The sequence below is a fragment of the Vulpes vulpes genome, chromosome 15 (genome assembly GCF_048418805.1).
Source record: "Vulpes vulpes isolate BD-2025 chromosome 15, VulVul3, whole genome shotgun sequence".
NCBI lineage: Eukaryota > Metazoa > Chordata > Mammalia > Carnivora > Canidae > Vulpes > Vulpes vulpes.
In genome coordinates this window covers 6861248-6883117 of record NC_132794.1, presented here as the reverse complement: position 1 = coordinate 6883117, position 21870 = coordinate 6861248, and the positions used below count along the sequence as shown (strand labels likewise).

Genomic DNA, 21870 nt, shown 5'->3' with positions numbered 1-21870 from the left:
CAAGTAATGCAGAGTGTCTGAAGCTTCGGTAATCAGATCCTACTGACTTTAAAGACCACTGCCAAAATATCCATAGCACAGAGGTTTGGCAACTTGATTTAATCATAGCAAAAGGATTACAAAGTGCAAAACAAGCCCCAAAACAGCTATGAAATGGGCCAATTCAGAAACTGACTCAGGCTAAGAAGTTGCTCAGTGTCTGAAACTGCCTTCACCTTGGCCAAGGTTGGGAGGCATGTGTGACACACAGAAAAGATGTCAAGGGAAATCGACCTTAGATCACAGTGTCTGGAGACTGGTGAATCCCAAACCAGGACACCCAGGTCCTCCTGGTGTGGGAAGAACTGGCGAGGTCCTCTGAAAGGGAAGCCAAATGGCAAATTCAGAAGCTGTCGCTTATTTCTTTAGAGTGAGAAATTGTGGCTATCCGTGAAGCTTTACTGACCAACAGGAATGCAGTTAGCATTAAGAGCAGTGGCTTGTTCACCATTCAACAAACATATGATCACAGCAGGAATTCAGGGTGACTTGTGACCAGGCGCTTATTTGGAATTTGTCACAACCTCAGCTTTAGAGGCCTCTTTCCATTCTGGGTGCAAATATGGAGGTCCCAACGCAAAACCTTTGGTCCTTCTGCTCCAGGAGACGCTAGGAATGAGTAAGAGAAAGTGAGCAAGAAGGACCTGGAGAGGCCAAGGCCGTTTGGGCACTAAACATCCTATTTGCTTGGCTCTCCCTCACATGAGTTCCTGGACGATACAAAATTATAACACAAAACCCAAAGTTCAGCACGCATTTTGTTAGGCTACTTTAGTCGCTTAAAAAAAAAAAGTGCAAATGCGGACTCCTGTGTAAATCTGATTTGCCATGCGAGGCCAAGCTTGTTTTATTACATACATTCTGCATTCTAAGAACTAATAACTTCATATTGTAAACATCAAGCATACAGAGTTAAAATTCAAGGCCACATTCTATCATTGATTGTCTCTTTTGTCGTGTATCTTTGGCTGGCCGAGATCAACTCGTAGTGTATAAATGCATAAGTTATATAATTATTATATAAAAAGGAAAAAAACAAAACAAAACAAAACAAAACAATTGACTTGTATACTTCATTCTGACAAACGCACAGCGTTCGCGACTCGAAAGGAAAACCGGAGCCTCCGCCTAACCCAATGCCTAGGTGGTTTCGGATGGCAGCAGCCAAGAAGGCCGCCTCTTACCTGACCCAGTGGGGAGCAGAGCCCCCACATCATGATGAGGTCCCGAATGTTTCTTTTAAATATCAGACAATTCCAGTTAAAATTTTCTTTTGACAAACAAACAAAAAAAAGAGAGATGCATATTTTTTGTTTCTGCATTCTACTACGTCCCCCTCCCGTCCTCCTCCACCGTGCGGTACTCTTCCTCTTAACACTGCGTGTGGTAGAACACTGACCAATGAACCCGCAAGTCTCCTCCACTCGATTCTCCAGTCTCCGTACTGTCCTAAATCCAGTCTCTACTGCTTGACAAGTGTCTCTCCCCACCCTGTGGCCTCCTCCTCGGCTCCCTCCTCTTCCACCTTCTCCAGCCCTCCGTCTACACCACTCGCTCGTTGTCCGCACACACGTTCGCAGCCCCGCCGCCCCGCCGGGCTCGCAGTTCTCAGGATGCTGTCAAGGGGTTGGCAGCTTTGGGTCACCTTCACAGCTGGCGACAGCTGGTGGCTCTCCACCCAATGGAATGAATCGGATTTCACCCCAAACAGCAAGTGCTGCTGAGTTCCACATGGCCGTCTGTTCACAGGCCAGTCTCTCTTTCTTTCTCTTTCTTTCGTCCTTTTTCAAATTTTTGATATGTTTCTATTTTTAAATACAGGTAGTTTTCTTAAAATGACATTTCAATGGTATGTTAGGTCAAGACCGTGTTACCGTGTTACCACTATTGCTTTGCTTTCACCCCCCCTCCCCATTTGCATGAGCAGGACCCCAAACTCTTCTCTGGAGTTTGTACACTCCGTAAGAACACTTTCTTTGGCACTTTGTCCTTGTGACTCCATGCTTCTACTTACAACGTCTCTTATAAGCTTGGTCCACATGTGGTATGTCCATGTACATTACATCTGTAGCATCCTCTTTGTTCCTGTAGTAATACTTTAGTAATCCCCTCCCACTAAGAGTCTTTGGATCTCTTCCCTGGCTTCCTTCCCCAGCGCCAGTCAGGCTTTTTCATTCCTCTTGAGGCACTTTTGATTCACGTTCTCCAATAGAGTTTGTGGCAATTTCTTGGTGATCGTATGCTGTTGGGAAAGGCCTCCGTCAGGGCTCTAGTAGTAGGTGCCCAGATGAGAAGGCATATGGCTGGCTGGAAGCCTAGTGTTGGGGTAGATACCTCCAGTTGGCGAATTCCAGTAGGGGTTCGGGGCGGCGAAAAAACTGGATGATGTCACAGGGAGGGCCGGGGGGTGCGGAGCCACAAAGTTCATCTTCTGTGGGTGGGCGTGATAGGAGCCCATGTAAGGGAGGTCCGAGGGGTACTTGTACAGAGATGATTCTGGAGGGTGGGGTTGCAGGGCCTGGGCGATCCCATGGAAGTCAAACTTGTAGGCGTAGCGCTTCCCATGGACTTTGGTCATGATATTTTTGTCATAGTAGTAACGGAGGGCGCGGCTGAGTTTATCGTAGTTCATATTGGGTTTGCTCTTCCGTTCTCCCCAGCGCCGGGCAACCTCATCAGGATCGGTCATCTTGAATTCCCCATTGGTGCCTTCCCAGGTGATGCAGTTAGAGTTTGAGCTATCTGACAGGAGCTCCAGGAGAAACTGCCAAAGCTGGATCTGTCCACTCCCTAAGGAGGTGGGAAAAGGAAACGGGACACCAGTGAGAACAGGCTCTGAGCTAACAGCATTGTTTCTCCAGCAACAGAAGTGGGTGCTGGTGCTGGTGCTGTGCCATGCAAATCCCCTTAACCTGGCCTGTGCACCCATCCCTTAGCTGCTGTGGGTGGCCACAGCACCACAGCTCTTGTCCCAAGGCCTCCATCCCCCTTCTCCAGAAAACTGGCCTTGGCTGAACAGGAGATGCTTGACCCACCCCAGGTAGCCCATGGTCAGAGAGGCTGACACCATGGGCCAGAGGCAGGTCTCCTTGCTCCGGGAGGGGCTGATTCTGTGATGCTGTTCAAACTCTAGAGCTCCTCGTGGGACCAGACCATGGCAAGGTTCTGTTTAAGGCCACCAGCCCCCATAGCCTGAGCCCTGCACTATCCTGCTTCATCGCCACCTCTCTCCCTAAAACCTCCACTTAATTGATCACTTGGCACAAGTATATCCTTATCGCAAGCTCCGTGTCTAGGGGATCTGACCCGGGGTGAGGATCCTTGGAGACTATCAGGGGGATCCACAGATCCAAGTTCTTTATAAAATGCAAAGAATTCCTATGGCACAAAGTTTAGGTTGGTCCCATCTATTTCTGACTTCCTTAGAAGAATAGCCAAGTCAACTTTGCGTTTCAGAGGCAAAAGCGTTTATTTTTCCTATTTTGTGAGGCAAAAAGTGCCATTATGTTGATGGCAATAATGACTTAATACCATTTATATTGGCTAGGTCAAGTAAAATAATAAAAGTCAGATTTAGGAAATGAACTTCTAAAAGTTTATGGAAAAACATGGAGAATGGAAGTAAACACCGTTATTTCTAACATAACATTTTGCTGGCACCCAGAAAGCAATTCTGTCAAAACTTTTCCTAGAACAGAATTAACCCACTCAGAATGAGGAAGTTTAGAAAAAAGTTGGCTCTTTTTCAAACCAGATCACCTATTTCCAGTACTTAGGCAACTGCATCGTAACGGAAATCCACGTGTTGCCCCTGCATTGCGATGCCAATTGTGTTCAGAAGAGTTTTCAGAAGAACGGCAGTGGTGCGTGGCTGCAAGCCATTTCGGGGGGACCAAGCAAGACTCCAGCTTCATCAGTGAGATCTCATTTAGCTGGGGGTGCACAGTCAGAATTTTTTTGATCCCATTGGAGACATGTGGATGTGGCTTTTAGGTTTTATTAAATTCCGAGAAAAACCCAGGCCCAAGATTCTAGCCACCCTGTTACACTACTTTAAGATGATTTATGGCTTCCCACAGGAGGGAAGCATGTAAATATCAACAGCAATCTAGAGCACCAGGAGAAGCTAAGATGTGCTGAACAGATTTTAGAAGCTTTAAAAGCAACTAAGAGGCATGTCTTTTCCCCCAAACTCCAGCTACAGCACTGCCTTGGGCTTATACCAAAAAGATTACTTTATGTTACACTATCAGTAAATATCAATAGATGTGATAAAATGATTAAGGTAACTTTAACTGGCAACTCTTCAGGGAACTGATGTCATGTAAAGGTCAATTATAAATGTTTTTTTTTCCTAAATCCTCCCCTATCACTAGCTCCCTATATAAACTGTCCAACTCGTAAATCCTTGTTTCCGCATTGGCTACATGGAAATGGGTATGTTTGTGAATTCATCCATACAATAGCATCGTGAGAAAGGTCAGCCTTTTCTGAATGTGTTCTGGAAAATTATCATTTTCAGTCTCACAACACATTTGAAATATATTAACAGCTTGTCGCTCATCTCAATGGAAGCATATGCTTTTTCCGAACCACATATTCAAACTGTTCCCAATCAAGTTTTGTTGCCCCCAACATCTTATTAATATGCATTTTAAAAAATACAAAGAATGGTATGAGAAAACCATATGGTTTTAGTATAGATATTGTAACCAAAGGATTACTACTTGAAAAAGATTCCATATAGGACCTGGGAATAGGGAAAAACATGGATTTTTTATTTAACATTCCAATGTATGCTTCAATGTAAACACATAGACTTGTCTGAAAATAAATATTCACTGTCAACCTTCTCCCACAGAGAGAGCAGTTCCACAGATTTTGCATAAATACACAGACCTTCCTAAATAGCCAGAAAAATACTTGGTATTTATTCAAACCTTGGCATTGTTCTTAGGAATCTATCCCTGGCCTACTTCCTTTGTAAACGTGTATGGGAGAACAAGTGGACAAAAGTGGTTTCCTATCTCTCCTGCTCCTGAAGGAGGAAGTCAGGGACCTAAGTTCATGGCTGGAAATTCAAAAATGAGCAATTTCTTACTAGACCATGTTACCCATTAGCCAGGCTCAGGCCTCTGAGCATTTCAAGGGTATATGAAAATAAGAGATCTATAAACAAAATTCATCAGCTTCCAAACCTGAGAACAAATGCAAAAATGCAAAATTGCCTCCTGTATAAATAAATGTTACAAAATACAACATGATGTCAAGCTTATTGTTAAATGTAATATTCATAACAAAATTTGTTATATTTGCGGTATATAGGGCAGATTTTCTCGCTGTGCAGAAATTGTCAAGGATACACCGTGGCTGCTGAGAACTCAGCCAATGGTAGGTTAATGAAGTTCCCTGTGGCCACAAATTTCAAAAGCAGTTTATTAAAACAGTAACATTTTGATAAAGTTACATCTCAGAACATCTAATAGGGAATCCAAAACAAGGATAGGAAGCCTTAGAGGGGCCTGAGTTGCTCACTGGCCAAGCCAACAAGTGGAAGAGAAGCTCTAACATTTGGGATCTGCCCTCCAGCAGCCCTGCCACCTCCCTCTGGTCCCTCACCTTCCTTCCGGAAAACTCTTCACATCTGTTTTCTTGCCCTATCTCGGTGGCAGCCTTACAACATCAGAGGGGAGTAGCAATTTTTGCCCTGGTTTTGTCCAGGATTAACCCAAAAGCCAGGACTGGTTAGAAACACAAAGATATCGGCTGCCCACCCCCAGAAGAGCCCAATGGGATGAAGGGGGGAGGGATGCAGCCTGGAATAGAAAAATGCAATCCTTTAATTTTTAGAAGGAAAGTGGTCTCTTAATGCAATTAAAAGAAGAGAAATAACAGTAGCAAAACGACTGAACTGAAAAAGGCAAAATATCTAAAAGGTTTCTAAAGCACGGAGAAGCAGGGCTGGGAATGACTCAGCAGCTGTGGCTCCAGTGGGGTGGGGATCCCCAGAGCAGGACACAGCAGCCACCTCCCAACAGAGGGCAAAGAGAGCAGAGATGGGCCCAATAGGCACCACGGTGGCAGCCATCTGGGGACCCTTTGCTGGGCACGCTGCAGAGAAACGGGTGCACACAGCCTGGCCCCTCCACCATGTTAAGCTCCAGGTGGCAGGCATGTCCCAGGCTTGGTGTAGCTCACACAAGACTTAGGAGAGTGCAGGGCACTAGGGTGGTCGGAAGCACCACTTTGGAATCATCGCCGCTTCTGCTGAATCCTGGCGCTGGCACACATGGGACCTCAGGCAACTCACCCAATTCTCTGTGCCTCAGTGCCTACATCTGTAAACTGGGGGTGACTGCAATGCTACTATCTGGCTGGGTCACTATGAGGATAAACTCAGTCATGAGGGGGTCTCATCATGATTTGTCTGAGCAGAAAATCAGAGTTGAAAGAGAGGCACACACCATGCCTATAGCTACAAGCTGACAAAAGGAAGCCAAATGTCCCCCCATGCAGCCTTCATTGGCTGTGAAGGACTTTGAACCATGTTCTCAGGGCTGGCCGGTGGCCACTGAGAGCCTACCATGTGCCAAGCACTGTTCTGAACATTTGATATTTTTAATCCCCATCGGTTCATCTGACAGCCCATTGTAGAGGTGAGGAAATTAGAGCCCAGAAAACAGACCGATTTCTGACTTATTCTGTCCAAGGTCAGCAAGGGTTGAAACCCAGCCTCCAAGCTTGGACGCCAAATCACAGCATAAACCATTGCTCTCAGGTCTGAGTTTCTGCGCACACCTCCACACTCCTAACTCCTCTCCAGGTTGTCCCTTCCCTGGGCCTGGAGCTTGGGAGGTTCCCAGTGGGAGACTGGACACTCCTACCTTCTAACAAATGGCAAAACATCCCAGAACATTGGTTTCTGGGTATGCATGAAGCTGGATACATTTCATGCCCATCATTAAAGAGCATCCAGTTAACATCGAGGGAGCCCCTGCACACCACCTGAGAAAGTGCTTATTCATGGAAAGGCAACTTCAGTTCATTAGAGAAGCTACAGTAGATGTGCAGCCATCCTGATGCTACATAAAGCTGCTGCGTGGCGTATATGTGGTCCCTGTCCTAATTATGCAGGGACATACCTCTCAGCAGGAGAAATACGGCCCATCCAATGCACATCAAATAACTCTCATTGAGACATTGAGATGCTGCGATGATCTTGCGCATTTATACACTATGATGTCACCTTTCCATTTAAAATGATTAAGAAGAGTTTGCATGGTACAAAGAGCAAAGGCAGCAATTTTCAGTAATGAAGGATTTATTTACCAGAGAATGAGAAAACAGAATCAAACAGGAAGAGATGTTCTCATTCACAGAAAGATAAAAGACATTCCGGTTTGTGGGGAGAAGGCCACACGAATACAACTGAGGTGTGGCCCAAGGAGAGATGGAGAGAGAAGGTCTAATTCATTGTAAACTGAGGAACAGAAATCTTTACCTTCCAGCCCCGGGTGGGGATGTTGCTACTCTCCCCAGGGCCAGTGAGGATGGTCTTTGTGATACAAAGTGCAGTCTTCACCCGCCAGTCCTAAGCTGCTGACCCACTATGGACCCAGATGTTTTCCTGGCGCTTAAAGAGTCCTTGAACTAAATGGAAACCCCTCCCTTCTACTCTCTTGGCGTCCCTTCTCCAAGCCGTGCCTCCTCCCTCTTGCCTATCCAGAGGCGATGTAGGGCAAGGAAATGAAACCAGGCCTTGGAGACAGAGAGTCAGGGCTCAAATCCCACCTCCCTTCTTATTGGCTGTGTGACCCAGGGAAAGTTACCTAATGTCTCTGGACCTCTGATTCCTCTTCTGTAGGATGAAGATAATGAGCCGCCAGGGCTGTCATGTGGCGGCGCCAACACAGGAGCGCCTGCCCAGGCATTACACAGGGTGGGAGCTATTTGTTATTTCACATTATTGTACTAACGTCCCCAGAGTGCTTCCGCTTCCGGGCCTTTCCTCTTTCTAATCTATCCTGAACACTGCAGCCAGATCAGTCTTCCTGAAGCACAACTGATAATAGTCATCTCAAAACATAGTAATCATTTTTATTTGAACAGTTATGCAGCGGTCATAGGGATGAGGGAGGAACCAGGGACCCAGGCGCCTTGGCCACCAGTTGGATGCTCGCTGAAGAGACAACAAGCACCTGTGGCTCCATGAACAGTGGACAGGGCTGTCATCACCCATGTTTATTTCTCTGCCAAAATATAAGGTCCCTGAGGGTCAAGGATGCTATCTCCTTATTCCTTGCCATTCATTTCTTCAACAAATAATGGTTGAGCACCTGGTCCAGTCCCCAGGGTGCAGTAGTAAACAAAACAGCCCCTTCTAACTGCTCAGATGCCTAAAAGGTATTTGCTGAACTGGTTAATGGTACCTAAAATTGAATGCCAAAGCTGAAGACATTCAATAATGATGATATTTCATGTTCTCAAAATATAGATTCCCTTGTGGGGATGCATGCTGATTGAATCTGGACTCCTCGGTTTCTAACCCTGTTTGGGCCTCAGTGTTTAGGAAATATACATTCCAGCTTGTACTTGCAATATGCCTGTGTCATCTTGGCATTTGAATGTGCTGTTGAGAATACACAGCATATGCCATGAATTTCTGAAGTTGATGCCAGCACAGCTGGTTCTAATCTGAATACAAACAAATAAAACAGTTCGGTGGGCACTGAAATGTAATGACAGGTGATGATCCCTGGCAAGGTACGGGTCACAAGTGGGCCAATTAGGGACTCGCACTTGGTGCTAGCCTCTAAGTTCAAAAACAGGCTATTCACTGACGATGATCCTAAATCTGATGCCTCATGGTTGTAATTACGGTTCTCCTTTTCAAGATATTATTTGATCAGTTTGTGTGATAGGCTGAACTGTGTTCCCCCAAAATGCATATGCTAGAATCCTAACCTCCAGGATCTCAGAATGTGACCTTATTTGGAAATAGGGTCTTTGCAGAGTGACCAAGTGAAACTAACGCCAGGGTATGTTCTAATCCAATATGACTGGGGTCCTTATAAAGGGAAATTTGGACCCAGAAACACATGAACAGAGGAGACAGGTAAAAGAGATACAAGGATACAATGACCATTGACAAGCCAAGGAGAGACGTCTGGAACAGATCCGTCCTTCACAGCCCTCAGACGGAACCAACCCTGCCTGCCACCTGACTTCTGGCCTCCAGACTGTGAGATAATAAATGTCTGTTGTGTAAACCCCCTGTTTGTGACATTTTGTTATGTCGGCCCTAGGAAACCAATATGGCTTAGATTAGGTGATACTGCTCTTTGCTGAAGCTAAAGTCTTAATTTATAACATGACCCATTTTTTTCTACTTTGGCAAATAATCCAGTGAGATCTAAAACTCAACTTTGTTCAGTTGAAGGGATTTCTCACCGATACAAGTTCATCTTTCAAAACAGCCACTGCCAAAAAGGTAACTCTATAAGGAGCAAAACCATCAGCATTATCTCACCTGGATTGGCAAGGCGGCTACTTGTTGGTCCAAGAATCTGATAAGGATCTACAGCAAAAAAAAAAAAAAGAAGTCAAATCTCAGAGACCTAGTCATGACTCGGTATGATGTCACTACAGGAATATAATGCTGACCCACTTGCGTTTCCAGATTTCAGAGTTGAACACACCAAAGTTACCCAGTACCACTTCCTGTATTGAATAAGATGTCACATGGAATCTGAGAGAAGTTTCTTGTTAAAGGCCTCTTAAGCTAGTGGCCAAGCACAGATTTGGCTCAGCGCTCCCGACACCTGGCACTCTCCATCCCTGGACATAAACTGGGCAAACGTGTTACATCCCCACTTGGCCTGGCCCGGGGGCCACGTTGCCTGTGTTGTTCAGCACACTGGCACTATCAGCTGTCTACTGTGCTCCACACTGGGCCTGGCACAAATGCTGGCATGCTGCACATGACCTGAAGGTGAAATGAAAAGAACTCATCTGTCACAAAGACACAGCCTGTGTGCCACAGGGTGTTTTTCCCATATTTACTGCATAGGTTTTGGAAATGTTTTAGCAAAATCTCAAGTTATCTCTAGTGAAAAGACTGATGATTTGGTTCACATTTTATACATGGAACCATGAAAAAGAAGACAAAATTCCATCGATTTCATTTAGAAAGTAACACATTTTAGAAATATGCTACTAAACCAACTTCTTTTTTGATGGCCAGGATGTTCCCTGAAACATACCTAACTGAGGACGCTGGTCTTCAGTTTTGGGCACTGCGGAAGGAGATGGTTGAGCAGCTGAAAATCCAAAAACAAAAGACAGAGTTAGCTGTAGCTTCTATTTGGCCACTAGTCTTTGATGCTGTTATATTACCATCCCATCCATTATCTTAGTTATTAACATAATAGTCTTACTCTTATACATAACATCTTAGTCCTATAAGCAGCATTTAACAGCAAGAAAATTTCCTTTGTAATGAAACCAAATATTGACATTGTGACATAAAAAGAGAGGACACTTCCGATATTTAAAAAATATACAGCACTGTTTCTGAAACTAAAAAAAAAAAAAAAACTTCTTTTGAGAAACCAATGAAAATGAATCATAGTCTAAATGAAACAGAAAGAGAAATCACTAGGAAAATAAAGCTAGGGATACTTTTAAAACATGGCCAAGATTAGGAAATCACCCAGTATTTAATCTGTGTGCAGAAATCTCATGACACTTGCCTTTGCCCATGTTGAAACACATCATTTGTTTCTTTTTGTTATAAAAATATAGAAGTAGGTATAACCCCAGCAGAAAAAGAATCATTGCACTTAAAGATCAGTTGCATTTTGCTGCCACTGGAACAAACATTTTATGCATTAAAAAAAAGCATAGATTTGCTGCAGAAATCGTTGTGTTCTATCAGTGGTTATCTGCTGCCTAGTGACCTGCAGATTCAAGCAGCTGAGCCAACACTGTACCTTTTGACTGGGGGGTGGGGTGGCCGTGACTAGTCCAGGCTGATCTCCTGGGTGGGTCATAAGGTAAATCTGCAAAGACAAATAAATTGACTGAAAGATCAATAATGTAATTTTATAATAGAGGTTTTGTGTTCTGTGTTTTTTGTGAATGTTGCGACTTTTGTGTATATGAGAATAAATATTGTGGAAGAAAATCCAGTAATTCAAAGAAATACCCAACCTGTATCCCATTAGATTTGGGTTTTGTTTTGTTTTTAAAGATTTTATTTATCCATATGAGAGAGAGAGAGAGGCAGAGACATAGGCAGAGGGAGAAGAAGGCTCCATGCGGGGAGCCTGATGTGGGACTCGATCCCAGGACCCCAGGATCATGCCCTGGGCTGAAGGCAGTGCTAAAACCACTGAGCCACCTGGGCTGCCCAGGTTTGGGTTTTACTTAGAAATTATTGTTTTGTTTATTTTATTGATCTAATATTTTTACCCATTGATCTGACAACTCGCACTGACAGGCTCTTGCAGGGTTTGCTGAGTCTTCCAAGGAAACTCCTTACAATCACAGGTCAAGACCATTTTTTAGAATTTCTAACAATCTACTTTGACCCGCTTCCATCTGTGACCAACTTAAATTCATCCCTTTGTTATCTTCATGAACCATCCAGAACAGTGCTCACAGATTTGATAAGCCCACCAATTCTTGCTTGAGGTCGGCCCCTAAGTCCACCAACTGACACTCGTGTTCCTTTCTCTTCCTCCTTGGAAATGGGCATGGTCATCTTATCTGTCAGCTGGCTCTCTCAATGACCCCTCATTTTCTTTTTATAATCTCACCCACTTATATTACACCAGTCTTAAGTGTCCAGTTATTTTCCTATGTCAGTATCTACTTTCTCTTTTTCTCTAAGTGAATTTAGAATTTATCTAAAAGAATTTCATGAAATCAACTGCAAGACTGAAATAGTATTGCCCATGCAACACATTAACAATGAGCATAAGAGCCGAAGCATATACCAATGATTTCTTTGTATTTGCAATGCATTATCATTTGTCTCATAAATCTTCATTGCGCTTTACAATGCAAACTTTACTTCTGCATCCTCAGTGCAAGTTCTATTAATGATTATGAAGACTCTAAGTCATTTCAAGGTTCTTTCAAAAATATACTCCCACACATTACCACACATAGTCTTGTATACATAAAATGATTTCTACATGAAATCTCATTAAAGAACCACTTCAAAACTATGTCTTCTTAAATTGATGGGTACCCAGTTCAATGCCATGTGTCATTCTGAGCCAACTGAAAGCCAAAGCCAGATACTTCAGGTATTTCTGTTGCCAGACACCTGGAAATCACTGTAAAATCTCACTTGAAGGGCAGTGCAATTTGTTTGAATCCTCTCTTTAAACAGAGGATTTGACCCTGCTTTAGACTGGTAGTTTGACCAGTCTTCAGAAAGTCTGACTCCGTTAAAAGAAGATGCATCTCTTCCTATTTTTGGATCCCAAAGAGAATACCACTGAAATGCAACGTGAAATTCAACACAGAATTGCCTTAATTTATTTGGTCTGTTTGGCTACAAGCATCTCAACCAGTGTGGTCTATGAAATCCTACCCTCTATAGCTTTGGTTGAGTTAGATAATTTTTCTTTGTAAACTCTTCCACTGGCATTTTTGCAGTTTGGACCATAAGCCTCTTCCCACTCAGCTCCTCAGATTCTCACTTTTCTGGTGCTGGGGTTGCCCATGGGAATTAAATCTGCAGCCGCTATCAATTTACAACTGTATTTCAACTTAAGTCTCTGGGAGCACTTTGCACGTGGAGACTTATCCAGTTGCATTTTGTCTAAAACATGGTCAGCCAGTTTCAGTTTGAGAATTGTCTCAGAAAGAAAACTGGACCAGCAAGGCAACTATAACAACTTGCTTCTAGGCAGGAATCTGTGTTCCTACAGATAATAATCTGAAAATTATTATCTGAGTGTGTCAGTACAAATGAATAAATGCACGCAAAGAGCTCTAATTTGGGTTTCACCAGAGAGAATGCTAAGAGAATGAACAGCGAACGTCAGTAGATTGGTCCACTACCACTTTAAACATAAAAGTATTGCTCATGAAATGTGGCTGAAAAAAATTAAACACCCAACTACTAAGAGAAAAATATTTTGAAACTTTTTATTCATAAATCCTTCTTAGGATGTATAACCATGTTCCATCCTCCCTTGAAAATAAGTCAGGACCTAAACAACACCAAGTCTGATTTTTAGCCAAGAATTTGAGATGTTTATATGAACAATGATTAACATGTTCATAAACATATTGCCATGGAAGATAAGTAGGCTTTTGTTTTCGTTCATGAAATTCTGGTCCAATGTTGCCTTATCAGCTACCGCTCACGCACTGTGGGCACTGAGCCCCCCCTCTAGTGGGAGGGGGAAGGGACACCAGGGAAAGATTGAATGAAGCCACAGTGAGACAGGAGGTCATGAGGGGGGCCCCTCCAGCCACACCTCCCACCCCACAGCATGGCCAGCTCTGGGCAGTCCTACTCCTGGGCTGTTTGAGAAATTACGACTCCATGCACATTTGCGATGTGTCCCTAACAATAGGACATAGAACTTCTACTAAGAACAGATTTTACATTTAATTTTTGGCATACATTTCAATATACTCTCCATTTCTCTTGAACCGTGATCTTTGAGGTAATTAACTCATACGCTTGGCAGAAGGTCCCATGTCAGAGAAGGGCTGCTTTCTGGCATCAGTTCCATTTTTTTCTATGTGTTTCAGAAACTGAAATTTATAAAAGCCATTCATGGGCAGCTTAGGGTTGCCACAGAAATGTGCTTGATGCCATGATCCAGATCAAAAAGCACAAAACTAAAAATAGGGAGTTTTACTGGTTTTGGGTCCCTCCATACCAGCACTTTATTTACTGGGAGCTGGAATTGGTTCCCAGTGAATCTAGATAATATATATATTCTATTCTCCTTCCTGTGTTAAGTCCACCAAGTTTTGTATTCCGCTTTCATCAAGCTTAGAGATGAACATCCTCTAGCCCTCACCAAGTCCACTTGCTCACTTTATTTTTTTAATGGACCAGAACTTGGACCATGGAAAAGCTCATCATCATTCTGCAGGATCCATGCCATGTTTGCAAAGTAGTGCTAAAGGGCCCTGGCTGAACTGGGAGGGAAAAGATGAGATCTGCCTGCTATCAGTGAACCTAGATGCTAATGTGAAGACAGACCAAGAGCTATTGTCCAGGACCAACCAATAAAGCCATACTCAATGGAAAGAAGTTTTGGAGTCAACCCTAATGTGATTAAGTCATTCATTCTCCTTGTTTTCCTCCAGACCCTCCTACAGTATTCTAATATACTCTATCAAAGACATAGAGATCTGGGAACATCTTGCATTCCCGTATCACGTAGCTTGTGCAGATCTCTGTGGTAATAGTCTAGCCAGGGGGAAAGCAAAGAGTGCATTTTTGGCCATGAGCTGGCATACAGGTTTTATATAAAACCTGATAGAGGAGAACATGCATAGCTGCACTGCCTTGCCACTCGACTGGTAACAATGAATATCACTAGGTTGAGAACCCTGATGGAGTCATTTAAGTTTCTGAGAAACCCTAGAAGAGCTCCAGCTGAAAAGTGAAAATCAAGGCTATATTTGCTGGCTCAACCCTCCAGTCTCTTTTGATAACATTCAAGATGGGTGTCACAGTACACGGATTGTGTGCTAATGGAGTAGGAGAGACAAGATTACAGAATGGCCCTGATGGCACACACCAGAGCTTTCCTATGAACGGGGCCATGGCTCCAAAAGGCATGTGTTTGAGAAGGAAAGAGGGTACTTACAGGAGAGAAGGAGAAAGGGTTTCTAGTAGTTACAACTGACACAACCCAAAAAAACATGAAACACCATAAAATCATGACCACAAAAAACAGAATGTAAAACGATATGCCTATGTGCCAATAATTTATAAGAGTAGGTAGAAGAGAGATGGATCTAAATGCTAACCTAACAAAGGGATCACGAAAGAGGGTGCATTTTGAATCAGGAACATTTGGGAAAAACAAATAGAAGCAAGCCTAGGAAGAGAAGGAAAATAAATGAACAGAGCAGTAATATGTCCACGTGTCCTTGTCTGTGAAGTCAGTAAACAGTCTTGGACAGCTGTGGGGTAAGACTTAAATGACACAGCGACTTGACTGGGTAAGCAGTCAGCAGACTCAGGAATCAGTGACGCATTTGGGAAGGAAGGCTAGGAAAGAAGGGAAAAGTAGACTGGGACCAGCAGCTCAGGGATGGGTCACTCAAGGCAGAAAGAAGGGAGGGGGCAGGACATGTGGGGAGGGGGCCTGCGAAGTAGGACCTGGCAGGATGGCTGGAACAAGTACCCTGTTCCCACGGCTGTGGGGTTAGAGAATGGAGTGGCCATGAAGGTCACAATTCAGCAAACCAAGAGGGCAGGGAATGGGGAACTCGGGTCTCTATCCCCAAGGGCCCAAGAACCTCTCCCAGGGAGACAACCAGCAACCACCTCTTCTGACAGCACAGGAGCACAGCTGGATCCTCAGTGCTGCTCTGGGAACTGCCCTGTTTCCCCAGAGCCAGTGCAAGCTTTTCACCTGCACCGTAAAGGGCTTTCTGACTCAAAAGAGCATTCCTTCAAGGTTGATCCTTGCCTCCCACCTAGTAGGGAAATAAGTCTCTTCTCCAAGGCTGAAACCCAGAATCTGGCTTTCAGCAAATAGTCCTGGCTTGCTGGGTTTGACTCTTTATAGCTCACATATCAATGTGTATGTATCTCCCTTGACAATCACAGCAGCGGCTATCAAAACAGGTATTTTTGATATAAACGGAGTCTTAGGAATGGACTTCCCTGGTATGGAGGTATGGAGGTGTGTGATCTCTTCCAGGTCACACACAAATTATGGCCCCAAGGAAGAGCCTTATCAGAGCTCTGGAAGGTGCACCTGACTTTGCCACATGTCCTCCCCAGGGCTGAAGCACAGAGGGGTCCCAGCCATCACCTCCCAGCCTCCCCCTCTCTATACACCTGGGAGGCTGTATCTTCCAAATCTACTATGTCCTAAAATATGAAAAAATAGTTGTTCCAGGATCCACTGTCCTATGCAGCAACAAGCAACCAGCTAGCTGGTCTGACCACTGGGCTTTATCAATGGATTTGGCTAATGTTGTGGTCTTTTGACCAAACTCCCACACTAGCTCACAATCCCTGGATTTTGTGACTTAGAGGCACCTATGAGGCAGCTTCAAACAAACAAGCAAGCAAGCAAACAAGCCCTGGCCCACCATTTTAGATAGGTTCCTTTTTTTTTTTTTTTTTTAAGTATGGATGGAAATGGTTTTTGTTGTTGTTGTTGTTATTGTTTTTTGTTGTTGTTTTGGAAATATTTTTTAAATGCTCACAAAAATCTTTGTGATTTTCCTATACTTCTGTTTGTTTTCCCAAGGATGCATTTATTAGAGGTAAATAGCAGGGTTTTTCACAGTCTAGTTCACTCTGGATCTTGGGTCTTGTTCCCTATTAAATGGCCTAGGCCGTCTCTACAATGGCAGAGGTAACTGAGCACTTTGGCTAAGCCTTTCCGCCACAATCCCTGGGAGCAGTGGGGCAAACCCTTCATCCAAGATTAGAGAAGAGGATAATCGCCAGCCTGAAGGCAGTATGGCTGTGACAGAGCAGTGTCGGGGTGGGAGCAATGTTGAAAAGCTCCTTCACTCTTGCTATTTAGCTCACTGATCCCGTCTTTCTCACTGGAAACAGTGGTGCCAAGCTTAGTGCCCTGGACGAATTCAAAATGAGTTCTGGACATGACCCAGAGGTCAAAGGGTGACAGCTTGGGTCTAGGAAGACATGATCCACGAATGAATATGGAAAAACCAGCCCAGTGCCCTGAATGGCTACATCCTCAGTAGCAGGCTGGCAGGTTATCATTTCAAGTCCTGGTGAGGAGACAGGTCTACACCGTGCATACCCTTCTCCTCCTTCCCTACCTGGCACACATCTAATCCTCCATCAGCATGTGGCCCTTCCTCTGGAGAGCATCCTTCTTCCTTTTGTGGGAGGTACATTTGCAAGCCCTCCTGCTCCTACAGTCTCTGCTGTTAGAGGTGGCACCTCCACCGTCAGGCGGGAGCTTCAGGCTAGACGTTCACATGTACGTGTCTGTCTCCGGCTCTGATGCTAGCTCTTATGATTAAATGCTTATGTGTGTGCATCTATCTCTGGCTCTAGGTGGCTCTACTGAAACATCTAGAACTTCGGGCAAAGCACGTACGTGTGCCTGTATGCTGGATCCCATTGTACCCTCCATGGTTGGCATACAGGAAGCACGCCTGGACATCTGTGGAATGAACAGGCCAGCTTTCTGAAGGTGGGATGCTTCCTGAAGCCTGGCTCATCCTCACACTCCCAAAACGTAATATTGTGCTCGTCACTAACAAGCACTTGATAATATGTACTTTCTCTAAATGGTACATAAATCAACTACCTAGAGAAATCATCAGGAAAGACGTAAAGTAAGGGTCCGATGTAAATTCTATCTATCACATGCTTCTGCCCTGAATGACTGGCTCTTGGGACATGCTGGGAAGTCGCCATTAGCACCAAGGGCAATGCCTCGTGCGTTGCGTGTTCGCCCAAGGATGTAAATCCTTCCATTACCTCGAGAGCAGACAGGTTCCTGACTGCCAGGCATCCACATGCCATCTTTGCCCGTCTGTCTTTGAAAGCAGCTAGTTAAAGGGCTGATCTGTTTTGAATTCTGCAGTCAGGGACCTTCGGTGTGATCTTTGAATGAAATGGTCGGATCGAATTTAGGCTCCCGATCCAGAGGCAGAATGAGACTTCTCAGACTCCCTTCAAACCCAGGATCCGCTCCCTCTGACTCATGTGACTTAGGTCACGGATCTCACGGGACATCCTGGGATGTGTCTCAAGGAACAGATCACACAGGGGCGTTTTCGTACCTGGCCTAGTTGTAATTCTTTGCGTAGCTTCAGGATATACTGAAGTATTTGGGAATATAAAAGCTGCACCCCCTGCAGACGAAAGGAAAGACAAAACATGTGAAGGTCTTTGGCTGTGGTTGTTGATCTCAGCAACAGTGTCAAATCTACTCTGCCCTGTGACATCAAAGGGAGGTGAGCCCCTCTATCCTTCTGTTCCAGACTTCAGGAGGAAGGGACGAGACTTGGGGCAGAAGTAGATTCCAACTACGGAAGTGGACGTCAAGCTGTGCCCCATTTGTTATAGTGTCTTGAGTTTTGATTTTATAGCTTCTTGCTGAAGCCCATCTGTGTGTCCCCACCCACTCACCCTAGCCCCACCAGCAATCTCATCTTATTAAGAAAAAAAATTCTATGGTGCATCTTTGCATTTTTAAATTCATAAAAATCCATAAAACATTTTACAGAGCCCTTGCAAAGTCATACCAAAGAATTGCAAAAATTTTGCCAAAGAATATATGGATCTTATTAAAAGTGATTCCACATCTCTATTCAGAGGCATGTTTCCCCTCCTCTCTATCAATGCCCCTGTTGTGAGCAGAAAAAAAAAAATCCCTTTCTGCAGTTCAGTCCATTTGGAATTGGTCGTCCTGTTCTTTGACTGCTTTGATGTTTAACAGTGACAACAGTCACAAAAGCAGAGCTTTCTTGAAACTTTCACTCCCTGTTTCACATTTTTTAAACAACTGTGAAATTATCAGAAACTGTGGATAGCCCAAAGGTGTTTCCTAAGAGAAGGAAATTACTTTGTCTAAGTTATTTGTTATTCCTGGCCACAAGGTCAAGAATAGGCTGATGCGATAGATAGAATTTGCACACATCAGCCTTGAGAGGCGCACTCATGACTCAAAGCATTTTCTTCCTTACTTTACATTAAAAGCACAAAGTTCTGAATATTGAGGACCAAGATTAAGCAGCAATTTCACTGTAACACTCAAACCTGGACTCACTCACATTACACATTATAAAGTAAACTGGCAAATGGTTGGAACACTGCTGTACTTCCATGGGAGGTTGGCCAAGAACTTGCTTACGAGTGGGTTACCCAAGCCTTGCCAGAACGTGAAGGTTTCCCCCCTAGCCTGGGTGGTGGCAGAGGGTCCCTGCAGCTGATACAGCGGGGTGAGCAGCCTGTGGCCATGCTTCTGTAGTGGTCTCTATCTGGAGGGAGACAGTGGATGCCAGCCGGGAGCACATCATCTGCAGAAAGCCAACTTCTACTATAAGGGCAGTGGGGGGGGGGGGAGGTTAGCAGGGACGAAGCATCCTGTTAGACTCTACTAGGCTCAGGAAATAAATAAAGAAAATGCAGAATCTGTGGTTAGAGGCAGAACAGCAGTATTGGGTTAGTAACCAATTTCATATCCTCCAAAATTGTAACGCAGCTTCCCTTTCGACAGAAGCTCACAGAAAGTGACCAATGAGCGTTCCTTCCTGCTGCCTTTTGCAAATGTCCAAAGTCTGTGCAAGAAGATTCGACTCGAGACAAGTCAAATGTCCTGAAACTTTTCCTAAAAGGAATAAATAAAAACTGCCTGTCCTGAGACACATTCCTTTAAGAACAAAAATGAAAAAAGGGTGGGGGGGAGGAATACTAAGGGCCCCTTTATATTGAACATGCTTTTAGTTTCTACAGTCTACAGTCAGCACAGCGTATATTTGAGGACAAACAGCAGCAGATTATAATCCAGCCAACGTGAGCTAAGGCCATGGCTAAAGGCTAGTTCTGCATGGCTCTGTTACAAGAAGTCCTCTGATGGTCAAGGGGAGGGGGGCGTGCTCGGAAACAAAGGGGCACCCCCTGCCTATAGGCGCTGGTTCCTCCAGCAGCCAGAGCCTCCTGCACAGCCAGAAGCCCTCAACCATCCTGTGTTCTGTCTTCCTGACCGCTCTGAAGGTCCTGCGATCCAGCCTGAGAGCATGCAACCTGGAGCCAAGACCCTATGTTTGTCTTGTGGGGTAGGGGCGGGGCCAGCATTACCTGTGTTTCTAGCATGCATTAACCGTGGAGAGTTTTGTAAGGCTTTATCAACATCATCTGAAGTCAAATGTGGAAGAGGAGCTACAAAACAAAACAAAAAAGCAACATCAAAATGAAAAAAAAAAAAAAAGAGAGAGAATTACCTTCTTTTAAAAAAAGAAGAGAAAAGGAAGAAAAACACCTCCCCACTCCCACCCTAGTATCGTGGGCTGCTTGGAAATCTCTCCATGGCCCTGCTGCTTGTTAGCGTGTTAAAACCTAGGTGGGCCCATATTTAATTCAGGGAATGAGTGATCGAGATGCCAGGCAAAGCATTTACACCAGAGTTCACAACCCCCCACTACTGCGCTACTTCCATCTCCCGCTATCCATGCTTGATGCCTGAAAAATTAAAGCATGCAGCAAACTTCGTGAATTCATGCCTCTGATTGCCAATATGCCATTCCCCTTGTCAGGTGAGCCACATCTCACAATCCCAAATGGAAACCTCCCTCCTTTTGTGTTCAGGTGGGATCTGGGGGAGACCCAGTTTAGCCTTAGGGAGGATAAACCCCCTAATTCCCATCAGAGAGGGGCCTTTCTGTCTGTTGCTGTTTCGGGGTGGGGCACTATGGAGACTCAGTCATGTGTGACCAGACAAAGCTTTGCTTCTCTCTGCCATGTGATCTTCTTGCTGGACGTGACCCTGGTGGAGGCAGCTGAAATCCAATGTGACTTTGGGGCTCCTGGGGCACGCGCTGGCTGCTTCTTACCACGTTCACCTAAATCACGGCCTGGTAAGCATTTGGTCCTCTCAGACCCTAACTGAGAACTACTAGGACAGGAAGAAGCTGTCAACAGACTGTTTTGAACCTTCTCCACTTGGGTTAGCCAGAACCAGCACGACAGTGACCTCTGCCCCGAGCGGGGACCATCTTACTCTCTCTGAGGTAGTGCAGGTGGGAGAGAAGGATGTCAGCGTTGTAGCTCGGGGTGAGCCTCTGGAAGTCGTCCTTGGTCATCTTGCACAGTTCCTTTCCATCAATGTTCTGGAACAGCAAGATGTCAACATCTGGAAGGCCGTATTCTTTCACTGCCCACTCCAGCCACTGCCGGACGTGGTCCGTGCTCCACAGCGTGGGATCTGAAAGGGGAAGTAGCATAACCCATCAGTTGCCGTGGACACATTCCCAGGGCAGAGTCACGTCCCAGGCGAGGCCCCCAGCAGTTGCAGCTTTCCAGAGCAGCCCCTTTTCCCCCCGCTGTCGCAGGAGAAGAGCCTCCAGCCAGGCTCAGGGACCTGTCACAAGGTGTCTGGGGGAAAGACGAAAACACAACTGACCCAACAGGCAGATATCACTGCCTTTAAAGTGAATCGTTCTGGAAAGTCTAGGACTATTCCCACCACTTGGCCCTGTGGTTGCTCGGGAAATCGAAAGTTTCACTTGGGGATGGATTGTTTTTATTTTTTTTTTCCATTTACTTTTGCTTTTATGTATTTATTTTTTTAATTTTTATTTATTTATGATAGTCACACACACACACACAGAGAGAGAGAGAGAGAGAGAGAGAGAGGCAGAGACACAGGCAGAGGGAGAAGCAGGCTCCATGCACCGGGAGCCCGACGTGGGATTCAATCCCGGGTCTCCAGGATCGCGCCCTGGGCCAAAGGCAGGCGCTAAACCGCTGCGCCACCCAGGGATCCCTACTTTTATGTATTTAAAAATGAAAAAAAAAATGGCAACTTTCTTTCCTTATTAAACCATGGGCATCTTTATATGAAAATAGAGTTCACAACACACATGGGGAAGGTGTTAATTACTGTCACACCAGAAAGT

General features: G+C 44.8%; 1 protein-coding gene across 4 annotated transcripts in view; it reads right to left on the bottom strand.

Annotated features, from left to right (window-relative positions):
- Positions 1 to 852: 852 nt before the first annotated feature.
- The window catches only part of ERG (ETS transcription factor ERG), a 253342-nt gene continuing 232324 nt past the window's right edge, over positions 853 to 21870 (bottom strand). For 2 of the 4 annotated variants that reach the window (XM_025987277.2, XM_025987278.2), the window contains 7 exons: positions 20973 to 21176; positions 20054 to 20134; positions 18034 to 18105; positions 11031 to 11099; positions 10302 to 10358; positions 9569 to 9616; positions 853 to 2829 (listed from right to left, as the gene is read on the bottom strand). In XM_025987277.2, the coding sequence (XP_025843062.1) occupies positions 2309 to 2829; positions 9569 to 9616; positions 10302 to 10358; positions 11031 to 11099; positions 18034 to 18105; positions 20054 to 20134; positions 20973 to 21176 (1052 nt within the window). In that variant the 3' untranslated portion in view covers positions 853 to 2308. The remainder of the gene's footprint in view (positions 2830 to 9568; positions 9617 to 10301; positions 10359 to 11030; positions 11100 to 18033; positions 18106 to 20053; positions 20135 to 20972; positions 21177 to 21870) is intronic. The other 2 variants (XM_072740551.1, XM_072740552.1) reach the window with 1 other exon arrangement.